The sequence below is a fragment of the Brassica rapa genome, chromosome A01 (genome assembly GCF_000309985.2).
Source record: "Brassica rapa cultivar Chiifu-401-42 chromosome A01, CAAS_Brap_v3.01, whole genome shotgun sequence".
In the NCBI taxonomy this organism is placed as follows: Eukaryota; Viridiplantae; Streptophyta; class Magnoliopsida; order Brassicales; family Brassicaceae; genus Brassica; species Brassica rapa.
Genome location: NC_024795.2, coordinates 17,875,174 through 17,888,836, shown reverse-complemented (window position 1 = coordinate 17,888,836; position 13,663 = coordinate 17,875,174). Strand labels below are relative to the sequence as shown.

The 13,663-nt window shown below is 31.6% G+C and overlaps 1 protein-coding gene across 1 annotated transcript; it reads right to left on the bottom strand.

The window, feature by feature from the left end:
* Positions 1-97: 97 nt before the first annotated feature.
* Positions 98-7,129, bottom strand: LOC103829143 (dynamin-2B). The gene is made up of 21 exons (XM_009104812.3): positions 6,797-7,129; positions 6,477-6,527; positions 6,279-6,399; positions 5,997-6,151; positions 5,712-5,829; positions 5,231-5,567; positions 4,678-4,825; positions 4,258-4,359; positions 4,046-4,165; positions 3,686-3,769; positions 3,473-3,600; positions 3,097-3,181; positions 2,861-3,017; positions 2,442-2,518; positions 2,148-2,204; positions 1,723-1,867; positions 1,494-1,633; positions 1,100-1,213; positions 945-1,012; positions 677-846; positions 98-571 (listed from the first exon to the last, which is right to left on the bottom strand). Exons 1-21 carry the CDS (start codon positions 6,938-6,940, stop codon positions 327-329), a joined length of 2,766 nt encoding a protein of 921 aa, XP_009103060.2. The 5' UTR covers positions 6,941-7,129; the 3' UTR covers positions 98-326.
* Positions 7,130-13,663: the final 6,534 nt, after the last annotated feature.

The window sequence follows — 13,663 nt, the reverse complement described above, 5'->3', positions numbered from 1 at the left end:
TTAAGAAATTTTCCCTTCTCAATATGAGAAAATTTACACTCCCAAATAATAAATGCTAAAAACATTCATCTACCGAAGAAAAAAACAAAAAGATTTGACCAAATGAGACGAAAGTCATTATTTGTGTATCTCTAATAATATATTTATATATAAGCACACGCAAGTACATCATCATCATATCATATCATAATCGTTGTTTCAAAGAAAACAAACCAATTAATACATAAGTAAAAAACTAGACCAGAAATGGGACAAATCCCAAAAAGGAAAACAAAATGTGTTCATGGTTTCTCCAATAACAAATTTGTAAAATTAAACAGGTTATACTAATACCTGTAAGATGACCCACCAGACTGTGGAGGTGCCGGTGGGAGCCTGTTTGGTGTGGTACGACGGTTGCTCCCACCAGATCCAGAAGAATCATCCTCACCATTCTGAGCTGGATCACTGTACCGTCGGCTATGACCACCAGATCCATACCTCTTCAATGAGTCCTGTCCACTAGCAGCAGCATTAAACGCATTCATCCAATCCTCCCCCGTAGACCCTCCATTGGTTTTCGGGCTGCTTTCTGCAAATAAATATAACACAAGAAAATTAATTTAGTTTTCGGTTAGATATACGCACATTATTTGAAAGAGAGCAGATATGTATTCATTCATATATATATTTATACCAGTGCCGCTGTCAGACCAGCTTGAAGCAGCAGCTGCTCGGTTATCGTGAATGCTAAGCTGTCTCGTGAGCTTTGAAAGAAGAGATGACTGCTTCTCGTAACGGTCTCTTTTTCTTTTGACGTTTTGGTCCTCTTGAATCAACGATTCAATCCTCTCATTACCTATCGCGCTGCAGCTCAATGTAGGAGTAGACAAATAAGTACCACATCACATCAGAGCCGATTTGAGTTACAATACTGTATATATTGGGATAAAAAGATATGTAACCTGATAGAACTGTAGAGCTGATTCAGCATGTCTTCCTTTGATTTCTCCACTTGACAAAGAACAACGGCCTGTTGTCGGATGGGTTTTAAGTAATGAAGTAATAGTAGAAAGCGAGATGGAAACTAAAGAATTCACGAGAATACAAATTAGTCCACCTTTGGAACATTCGCGGCAAGGCTGTTTAAAACAGCTTCAACGTAACCTCGTACTTCTTGGGACATCCACCGCAATTCTTCTTCAGGGTCAACCGGTTTCCTTACCATCTTATCCTGAACAAGCAAAGAAAAGCAGACAACCTAAGCATAACCGTAATTTACTACCATGTAGTGGAAACTAAATGATAAACCAAATATCTACCAGTAAAATGGATAACCCTCAAAGACATCAATTTCAAGCCATATAGGAGATTTACAACAAAGCTTTATCATCATGATCTTGGTACATGATTAAGACCAGCTAACCAACATATTGTAAAGATTTTAACTTCTTAAGGGAAATGGATAAGAAAAATTCACTGAACAAGCGAAATAGTTTCTCTGTGTCACTTACAAGTGAACCTTCTGAAAAACTTTGCCTCATGGAAGCGCCACCTACTTGGCCTCCTCGGGCTTGGATAACCTTTTGCAGCTTGTTAATCCATTCATTCTTATCAACCATGCTCTCGGCCTTCAGAACCAGCGCATTGTGAGCTGCAGCACAAGAGATTTTTAAGACTTGCTTACACACAACAGCACAAAAAGAGGGTCAAGCAGCTAAGGTTTATAATAGCTTGACATACCTTTAAGTACAGTCTTATATGGAACCCTGCAGGTTATCTTAAATACAAGGCCTGGTCCTTTTGAATCAGGTCCATTTGATTTCTTATCTTTCGAGCTCTTTGATTTTTCTCCATCATCATCAGAAATTTCTTCAATACTGCATTCCTGAGCATATTAACAGAGTTTCATGGGACACAAAAAAACATGTGAGTATTGTGTACCTTAATAACACTGCAAAAGCTAAACGTTATTTATGAAGCATCTCGGTTTTCTAATAAGCTGTAACCGTAGTTAAACGTTCTAAGGAGTAAACTTCATAGTTACAGGTAACCATCATTCCTCACCAGGTGGAAGAGCACCGTAAAATATGAAATCGTATTATTAATCTTTTAACTGTAGATATATCTTCGGCCAACGAGAAGTAGGTACTGCAAGAGAATGATACCTCTAAAGTTACAGTGCCACGGAAGTTCCTTTCTTCTTGCTTTTTCGTATAACCAAGCTGAAGAAAGGTAAATGCAAAGGCAGATCTCTTCAGCAACAATCATAAAAATGTTCTAGTAAAGAAAGCAAAATGTTAATTATGGAGCATCTAAATTTTCTCATCAGCAGTAACGTTATGAAAAGGTTTTCAGTGTAAGGGATGATATACTGTTCCTATAACAGTTAAAACGCACACATCTTTCTCTTTTGCAGATATTTGAATTAGTCATGAAGGATATTTGTGATAAACGCTAACCTTTCCAGTCTTTTCATTCAGAACAAACCATCGCCTACTCCAGCCATTTGTCTTTGCACTTTTCTTCAACAGGTACCCTGCGCAACAGAATAAAAATAAAGTTGGAGACCTTGGTAGCAGGTTTTTATAACAAGCTAAACACATTAAAGTGCATCACACACTAGTTCAAGTAAAGACGCAGGCAAGAAGAAGACAAAATGACAGAAAGAAAAGCTTCGAAGCTGGTGTTTTATCAACAAGTAATTTCAAGAAAAGCAGATCCTACATCACTCCAAAGTTTAACTGGCAGATAGGATATAGAAAAGACCAAAAAATCACGCAATTGAACTGACAGAGAGCTTAGCAGCAGTAAATGCAAGGTGGGAGCATAAAGAACTTCGTTAGGCAGCCACTGTACAGAATTATAATAGAATAAAGACCTGCTGTTATCTCCCCCTCAGGTCCAGCAGTCTTTAGACCAGAGACCTCTGGCGTTTCTTTGTCTTTGTCTTTATCTTTATCTTGCGGAAGAAATTTGTCTTTCAATGATTTCAAGCTACCACCAGTTGATGACCCCTCTGGCTGAGGACTAGATGCCTGGTTTACAAGCAGAAACAAATGTTTGAAAGCACTATCCAGTGAGTGAAACCAGATCCATTTTGAGATAAAAGCAAACCCTGTTTAAGAGAGATTGCTCTGCATCTTGTCCCTTTCTAGATGAACGCCCTTTAAGCTCGTCCTCGCGACGCTGCCTTTCCATTCTGATAACGATAGTAAACGGTACAACCAGGTGATAGTGAATATGCATCATAAATGAGAATAATACAGCTTGTTAATGGTGTATGATAAATTCAGGACTTGTGCGACAAAATGCTGCAGCTATCGGACTACTAAGAAAGGTGAATATGTAACTGTAGTGACACCCACAAAAGTAGATCCATTTGACATGTTTAAACTATCGTACAATTAAAGAAATAAATTAAAATAATGATCAATAAGATCGATATGATAAAGCCAGAAGCGAAAAGCAAAGGCAGGCAAGCTGATGTTACCTTCTTTGTACGAGACGGATGAAGTGCTGAGGTGGTACGAACGCACGCTCCATATCAACTAGCGCAACTACCATCTTCTTAGCTTCATTCTTGAATCCATCAAGTGCGGCACTTGCTATAGCTACAACCTGGTTCATGATCATATTAATAAAAGTAACAGCTATTATGAAGATGAAAAAGGCTACTTAAAGAGCAGTGAAAGAGCACTATTACCTCTCTCTTAAAAGGAGGATATCTCCCAAGACCAGGTGTGGCATTAGCGGAAGCCGAAACTATATCAACAAGCACTCGGTGAACCTAATCAAAAGTTCAGAAGGTAAGAAACCAGTTATGAAAAAAGAACCTTCAGAATAAAAATGAAATGTGACAATATTGAAAATAAGATTGAGTAGGACTCCAATAAATCCAGATCGTGAAAATTAAAATATTATAGTAATCTGTTGAACAGACCATGTGTAAGTGTAACAAGCCATTGCCAATATTTCGTACCTAGTAATTTTAGCATTTCAATCCTATGCAGCTCAAGTTAGAGGAAGAACACCATATAAACTATAAATACTAACATGGACACACCTCATCAACGCATAGTCGTGCTGGGTCCTTAGCCAACTCAAGAACAATCTTTATCAACGATCTCAACCCTTTCTCCGGAGATATAAGATAAGGTTGATAACCATCTGCTTCTAGTACAATCTGAAACGGTTAGAAAATCAATCTGTCAAATTCCCATTTTAAATTGTTTACTTGTTCATAAGATTTGGTACAAGAGAAATGCTGAAACCTACCCTTTTAACATTATTCAAGTCAAAGTATCTATCCAATGGAAGCTGCTTGATACGGTTGGGGAAATTTCCTTCAAAACTTGCAACAACTTTCCAACCACTTCCCTATACCAAAATTTTGTTAAAAATATAATTTACCTAGCTCCAAAAGTGGCTTCAGCACGAAAGGCACAATAACAAGATATGCAATTCAAAAACTTGCTCAGTGAAACTTAGAGCAGGTACAACCAATATTAGTTTCATTAATTGGCAAACTTCCGGAATTTTTATCCTATACATTAAAATAGCACTAGCCCTTTTCCGTTACAAGTAGAACAACGAAAAAGCTGTTCAGTGATATTTTACTAGGCAATGAGGGTGATATGCTCTTATTCAAAATTTCCAGACTAAAGTATTGTTCAGCTTATGCAGGAAAATACTCACTTCACCACCAGCCAAGTGGAGAAGAAATTTGTCCTCAAACTCACGGCAAAGCTCCAAAGCTATAGCCCTTGTACCTTCAGCACTGCTAACCAGTTGTTCACCAAGCCTTGATAATTCGTCCTGCACTATTTGAGACTTACCCTGCAGTCTGTGCATGTAAGAAAAAAATTTGAATGTTCAGAATTTTCATAAGAACCAAAACCATGTCCCTGAACAATCATCCATAAATAAATAAAAAGACAGTAACCACATGGGAGATGAAAGAAACATATCAGATTCACAGAGGATAAGCATCGACCAGTCATCACATATTGGGATAAAGCTTTGTAGTACATATCATGAGAAGTGCGTTACTGAGGATGGGAACTTGAAAGTCCAAGTAACTAAGCCTAAAGATTGATTTCCACTTCAAAGATTAAAAAAACGGGTAGGCTTTCATGCAGCATATTGCAAGTCTCATCTAAAGTACAAGTACCGAAAATATGCAGAAGAAACAATCCATTTTCATTTGCAAATATGACATCTTAAAGCAAACATATGGACAGAGAAATACCCAGACAAGATATTTGGTAGCCTGAGCTTCATTCTGCTACGAATCTGGCTAGCAAGGGTGTCCACCAAGGCAATTCTGCCAAGTTTGCTTTGTGGAGCACCAGTCAAAATGGATTTGAGGCTTTCACTCTCCGCACGCCAAGCAGTTTCTAAAGAGTTCTCACTGCCTCCAGACTGCGCTGATGCAATTGCTACAGATTGACCAATAAGTGCAACCCATGGAATATCAGTTGTTTTTGGAGGCCCCTGGTTTGAAAGAAGAGCCTGAACTGCTGCAAGCGCTTTTGGGTTCTCTGCTGCCTGGTCAATTTTGCTGATAATTCCTACGGTCCTAGTGCCTATAAACAGGGAAATATGTGAATATTTTTTGTTTAATACATTTTTGAAAATCCAGTGGTTTAATCCAAATATAGTAAAGGGTAACCGCAGGACTTCAAAAATAAAATGAAGGGTCTCTATGATGAAAATTTTAATGTACTCACTGTCTGAATCATACTCCTTCGCTATCTTCAGGGCTCGAGAGGAAGAAATCTCAGACGCCTGGCTAGCAGGCACAACAACCAACAGTATGGCATCATTGTGCTGTGCATGTTCACCAATCTTGCCAAAAGAATAAATAAACAAATTACACAACGACGAGAAAAATATGAAAATGAATCTATGTTGCTCTTTCAGCCAGAATATCGAATAAAAAAATGTTGAAAATGTGTATGATTGAGAGGTTGACTAAGGGAATGACAAAGGCATCATGCAGTTCATAATCTTACCATTGAATCATCAACAATTCTCTGATCCAGACCAGGCAAATCAATCAGTTTCAATGGCGGAGCAGTGCTTGTACGAAGTTTAAGGTATATTTCATCACGACCCCTCCCTGTGGCTCCTTTGCTAAGCCTATCCTGTAGAGAATGTCTTAGGGCACCTAGAATACAGCCATACAAAAGAAACGGAAAAAGATTACATAAATAATAATCCAACGCACTGTATCCTTCCTACATGCAGAAAAAGCTTTACAAATCATATCAAAAAATGCAAATAGGGAGCCTTACTTGCAGAAACTTGTTGAGATTTATTGTCAATTTGCAAGATAATAGCCTTGCTGCTCAGTGATTCCTCCCTGCTCAGGTCAATGATTATAGGAGCCCGTGTAGCACCATTCTCACCCGTCGGCTGTCCATCGTAATATGTAGAATGTATCACTATAGAGAGAAGTAAACAAACTGCCACACACACAATACACAACTTACCAGAACTGGATGTCCAATTAGGCTATTCAAAACTGCAGACTTCCCAGCTCCCTGTTCCAGCAAACAAAGCAAAAAACTTAACCCTTATAAAGAGCAATATATTCTCCTATTTCTGTGTGTTTTAAATAATAGAGAGTTCAACTGATCTGACAAGCAAAGCTCATACACATTGTGGAAGTGAATTTCGCATAGTTACAAATATCAAACACATTGATTCTTACAGAATCAAAACCAAACTCGTAGTTTTTGGGAACATCTCATCTAGATCCACTAAACACAAGCGCATCGAAGAGAAGAAAAAGGAGAAAGAGGAAACCAACCACATTCCCTAGGGCAACCACGTTGAGAGAAGTAGCCGGGCGCCTAGAAGAAGAAGAGCTCTCGTCGGGATCTTCGTCAGCGAGCAGCGCCGCCGCTTGTCTCATCGAATCCGAAAGCTGAGACAACTCATCGATCGCCTCCATCGCGGATGAGATCTGGACGAACAAAGGGAGACACTAGATCCGACAAGAATCGGAATCGATACCCAGCCACACGAATTCGCTCTCGCGGCGGTGCTAAGCTAAGATTTGTTTCTTCGTCGGGGAGAGAAGGAGCGAGCGAAGAAGACGAGTCATGTAACACCGAACCACGTCATAATTAATTTACATAGATTTCAAATTTTAGCAATATACTGAAATTTTACACAAATGTGATAAGTAGTTTTTTTTTTTAATATATAGAAAAATAAGATAATTTGTTATGGTCAAGAACGTCATAGGAAGCTTTATGTTATCATTCATCTAAAAAAAACATTCTCATCGGCTAAATCCACCCGACTTAAAATACACTATACATTGCGTAGTTTTTGAGCATTTTACCAAATTAGATTTTAATCATATGATTCCATTTTCAATAGAAACATGGATTATGTTATAAACTAAGCTACAAACTTAGCTCCAAAAATACATAACAGAAAGTGTGAGATGATACATATTTGAACTTTAAATACTTGAACTTCAAATATGTGAAGTTGAAGTTTAAATATGTTTTTTTTTTAGACTCATTCGGGTAGAAACTATGAAACAAAAGTTATTTAGGCAACGATGCAAAAAAAATAAATTAGCTATATGGATAAAACAACGAAAGCAAGTCCCTATTAAAAATCGATATATATATTCAAATTAAAATCATATGAATGTAAGTGTTTATAATTTTACGTCAGTAAATTTTCAATTTAAGAGTTCCTTATTATTTAAATTTTCATTGTGGTTTGATTAGAATCTAAGAAATTGTCATATATCCAAACACGGTAAGCTGGAAACAACTGAATTGAAAGTGGGATAACTTCATCAAAACTCCTACGAACGAGTCATTTGGTTTGATTAGAATCTAGGAAATTGTCATATGTCCTAACACGATAAGCTGAAATCATCTGATTTGAAAGTGGGAGTAGCTTTATTTCGACACATTACTCAGTGTGGAATCACCACAAAGTTGGTTCCAGGCCACAATCAGTACACATAATGTGTGTTCACAATGTGTAAAACCGGTTATGCTTTTTGGTTAAACATAAATAATATAATCAAATTGATTAAAAGGATATAGTAATAGTCCAAAACCTTAAATAAAAAATCTAAACCCAAAATTCAAATAGAAACTCTAAATTCTAAATCCTAAATTCTAAATTCTAAATCCAAATAAAAACTATAAATTCTAAACCCTAAATCCAAATAAAAACTTTAAATTCTAAACCCTAAACCCAAATAGAAACTCTAAATTTTAAACTCTAAATCCAAAAAAAATTCTAAACACTAAATCCTAATAAAAATTCTAAACCCAAAACCCAAATAAAAACTCTATATTCTAAATTATGGGTGTCAAAATGAGTTAACTCGCTCAGCTCAGTTCAACTCATAGTGAGCTCGGCTCTTTCATGAGCTAACTCAGCTCAGCTCATTTATTATATGAGCTTCAATATGTAAACTCGAACTCAGATCATCTAGATCATGAGCTAAATGAGCTAACTCGTGATCTAAATAAAAATAATTATAAAATAAAATAGTGATAAAAATAACTTCTATAATATTGTTCAAAATTTAAATATTAAAAAATTCAAAACATAAATATTAAATACTAAAAAAAACCAACACATGACAAAAAAACACCTAATATAAATTAAATTAAAGCAAAACCAATGATCCAAAACTATTAATCATAATTTACCATGAGTTCTGAATTACGATAAGCAAAACCGAGAGAGACGTATGTCAAATTTGGGATCAACAAAGTTTGTGAGAGAGATGATAGGGTTAACGTGGGTTTATATAGAAGATTTTGATAATTCATAAACATTATAGTTTCTTTTTTCTTTCTTCGAAAAAATTATAAATAAATTTTAAAAGTTTAATTTCCATATTACTTATATGTATGTTTTACGTTTTAATTTTAGAAGATAAATACGATTAATATAGAAGTTATCTTTTAAGAAGATTTGGTTTGACATTTTAATTTTAGAAGATAAATATGATTAATATAGAAATTATATTTTTTTACATAAAATATAGAAGTTATCCAAATATAATATACTATATATAATTGTAAGTATAAAAATGAACTTGCTCGTGAACCAGCTCTTGTTCATTAAAAATTGTTCATATAACTCGTGATCTAATTTAAGCTCGATCATTAAACTCATTTATTAAATGAACTTAAAATATAGAGATTTTGCTCATGGAAAAACAAGCCGATCTGAACCAGCTCATGAGCTGTAGCTCATTTTGACACCCCCTATTCTAAACTATAAACCCTAAACCCAAATAGAAATTTAAAACTCTAATTTTTTTTATATGAGCACTATAATACTTTATACGGATAACTTAACTATTCATACATAAAAGATTACACATTAAAGGATATGATACAGGATAGTTGAAACATAACTTGCGTTCAATCCCTCTTAATCCCATGTCGGTTTATAAATAATAGAGTAAGAAAAAAAGAAAAAAAGAACAAAAAAAAAACAAAACCAGATGTCAAAGAGATCGTTACAGGGGTAATCTTGGCTTAAAACAGAAACAATACAATTTGTTTCTTTGCTATGACCATCCACCTAAATAATGTTTGAAACATAGACAAAGCGTGCAATTACTCTCTTTTTTACCAATGTTATAAACTAAGCTACAAACTTAGTTCCCAAAAAAAAAAACAGAACCGAAAATGTGAGATAAAACTTATTAATGCGTAGTTCTCTCTATTTTCTCTTGCGTATAATTTAGAGAGAGAGAGAGTATGTGATTTTGAGTTCATTGAAATTACTCATGATGTGATTTTATATGTGTTTTATTTAAAAATCAGAACCTTTTCCTTTTTAAATTAGAGATGTTTATATAGGTTTTGGTCGTTTTCTTTTTTCGATTCATACGTGATTTGGATGAAAAAAGTTCTGATTTTGTATCTTTTCAAAATCGGATTAGTTTTTGTTTTATTTATTCAGATATTTTATGATAACTTTGTTTGTAAATTTTATCTTCTCTTATTCTTTATTTTTTGAGCAACACTCCTTTTGTTCTATTACTGCTTTTATCTGTTCTTTTTGTAAGATTAATATTTTATTGTCATATCGATTCTAGTGAACCTAATGTTAGGTCAACGGTGAAGCTTCCATTGAAGAGGATAGATAGAGGAGGAGCTCGTTACGAGCTACCAAGCTTCAATCTAAGAGATTTGCATCGTATCTGTTGAAAAAAAATCATCGCCGGTTGGATAAACTTGGTGGCGGAGTTCAAAGCGGTCTGAGACACCAACGACACCTTAAGTTCATAAACCATATGTATCACACAATATTGCATTTTTGAGTTTTCTCCTTTAACAAATTTGAGTGAGCTGATTTAGGCTTTATAAATATTAAATTGTAAATGGTTAAATTTCTACCAATTGTAATGTCTATCTTTTTTTCCAACTAATAAAAATTTGGTAGACAAAAAGATTTCACATTATTAAACTACCAATATAAATATTATTAATTTTCAAATATTTTGTAATGTTTTTGTGATTTTTTTCATATAATATAGAATTTCTCATCCGATATAAATACATGAAATTTTTATTTTGATGCATTGAAAATAAAATTTACAAATTATAAACCTTAAAATATATAAATTAGAGAAAAAAACTAAGCGGTACGAAATAATGTTTGATTGGAAAAAAAAATATTTTGCAGTTTTGCTATGTGAAATGTTTTTTCAATTTTTTTATTTTTTTACTCAAATTTTTAAAATTGATTTTTGGTGTTGAATCATGTCAATGGTTTTAACTAATTAACTAGCTTTTTGATCAATTTTTAGTCCTAACTCTAATAAAATTAATCAAATTGATGACTTGTAGAATTAATTTTTATAATTTGAAATTTTTAATTTTTTTTTTAATAGTTTTTCAAATTTCCTGAAATAATCTTTATTATTTATCATTTTAATAAACATCTATATAAAAACATTCATAGTACACTAAATATATGAATAGAAGCAACGTTATTTTTAAAGCGGTACATATTTTGGTAAACTCTGACTACATGTTATTAATCAAAACCAATTTGTAAAAGACGGTACATGTTTCATTTTTTCTGACAAAAATGCGACAACAATACAGTACATTTTTTTGAAGAAAAATTGTAATTTATGGTGAACAGTAAAACCACTAGTATTTAGTACAGTATGAATGTTTTAAGTGCGGTTTTATAAAGTTGTGCTTTTAAAAAATATTAACAATGATAAATAGTGAAGAATATTTTAGGAAATTTATAAAAAAAATATTCAAAATTATATACAAAATACATTTAGAATTTGAAATTATAAGAACTGATTATATAAACCATACAAATTGATTAACTGTATTTGAGTTAAGCCAAAAAAATTAATCACAAAGAGTCAAACTCGTTAAAACCGGTGACATGGTTCAATACCAAATCTTGGTTTTTTTAAATTTGAATGAAAAATCATCTTAGTTTTAATATTTAACTAGCAAAACAGCAAAAATATTTTTCTCCTAACATTCTTTTGTACCGCTTATTCTATCAAAACCGCATTTATCCCACATAACACATGAACGACAGCTACACTTTACCGCACTTTTATTATGCACTGCTTATTTTACAGTTAACCCGTCACTATTCAAATTCTAAATACTAGTAGTTTATTGTTCAAAGTAAATTACAAATTTTCTTCACAAAAACTGAATCGCTTTGTTGTTGTGTTTTTGTCAAAAATGAAAAACATACCGCTTCTTACAAATCTTATATATTAAAAGAGAAGTCATGACTTCTTTCATGTGTGATTTTTTTTTATTTGGCCATCACTTTGAAATCTTATTAAATGTATTTTATTAAAAATAATAATACATAGAATCTTTAAAATACTTTAATCATAATATCTTTTGATATCTTTTTATTTAAAATATAAATATATTTATTTTAAAAATCTAACAAATCTGTTTTAAAAGATTTTTACAAGATCTTCATTTTCGAAATTATATTTAAATATTTTTCATTAATTTCGAAATTAGTTTGAAATATTATTATACATTAATAAATTCAGTAATCATTTATAAAATAAAAAATAAAAAATTTTGTAATATTTTATATATTATATAATCATAATCAATCATATTAAAGGAAAATTATTATATTGAGCTAAGTATAATAAAATTGTATTAAATTTATAAATTTTATTTTCATAAGTATAAAATATTTATGTTCAAAAATAAAATCTAATATGTTGGTAAGATGGATTAAGCAAAATATATAATACATGTATAAAAATTAACATGTATTTCTTTAAAGCTTATAATATAAAATCTTTGTAACTACTTTAATCATAATATATTTTCATTTTAAATATAATATATATTTATATATTATATTTAAAAATTCTAATAAATCTGTGTAAAAGTATTTTAACAATAATTTAATATATTTTAAGTTATCGTTTATAAAATGAAAAATAAATAAATTATATCGTATTTTACCCACTTTATAGTCATGATCATGTTAAAATATAATTATTATACTTAAATAAATATGATAAAAGTATATTCAATTGATAAATTTATAAATTTTATTTTCGTAAATATAAATTATTTATTTTAAAAATATAATATGATGATAGAACGGCTTAAAATTAACAAACCTTATAATACATGTCTAAAAATTAACATATCTTAGACTTTTGTATATACAATAATATATTACCTAAAATGAATAAGTATAAAAAATATTAGTAAAAAGAAATACAGCTTTGAAACACGGGTCAGAATTTAGCATAAATTAAATACAAAATAATCTTCAAATATGTTTTCTCATGAATATAATAATTTGCTTAATAAGTAAATGCAAATACAATAAGATAAATATATAATAAGAAGTGAAAATACATACGGTTTTAACCAAATGATTAATTATAACATGTAAATTATAAAATTATTATATTTGAAATAGTTATATAAACATTTAAGTATATGATTAATGTTAAAAAAAATATCACTAATGTTTAAAAATAATAATTTATGTATAAGAAAAGTAAAAACAAACACCCGCGCGGTTGCGCGGATCAAAATCTAGTTGATATTGATTGATAACATGTGGTTGGGTCCACCAAATTTCGCACCCTTTAAAATAATGTTGCTTCAGTCCCCTATGTATTAATCCTGAAGCATTACAACATGTTTTTGTAGTCACGTGTCATCACTAGGATTATTCTTAGAATCCTTAGAAAATAAGTTGGTCCATATTAATTTATGTTATATTTTTTTATTAAACTAACTATCAAATTGATTAGTAATATACAAAAGAATATTCTCAATTCTTTCCTTAAATAAAATCTACGGAATTATCTGATATGATTAACATATATATGACAATTAATGATTATGAATACTGCATATTTGATAACAATTTTGGTATTCTCTTTTTAAAAAAAAAAAATATATTATTAAAAAATCACATTAAACATATAATTAAAAAATTTAGAATTTTTTTATAAGTTATATTTTGTTTTTTTAAATGACTATAAATTAGTAAAAATGGTAAAAATCTCACATTGATTATTTTGTGATCAATGGTTTAATTTTTTGTTGTTCAAGCAAGATACAAATGATCATAAATCGTATGAATATAAGGTCTCATTAATAGATATTCATAATAAAAAAAATTTGTC

Bases quoted from the DNA above. Each gene is read 5' to 3' on its own strand.
- LOC103829143 (XM_009104812.3), bottom strand. From the start codon at position 6,940: ATGGAGGCGATCGATGAGTTGTCTCAGCTTTCGGATTCGATGAGACAA. The intron at 4,166-4,257 runs GTAGGTTTCAGC...TAACCGTTTCAG, and splicing joins ACTTGAATAATGTTAAAAGG to ATTGTACTAGAAGCAGATGG. The intron at 3,770-4,045 runs GTGTGTCCATGT...ACTTTTGATTAG, and splicing joins CACGACTATGCGTTGATGAG to GTTCACCGAGTGCTTGTTGA.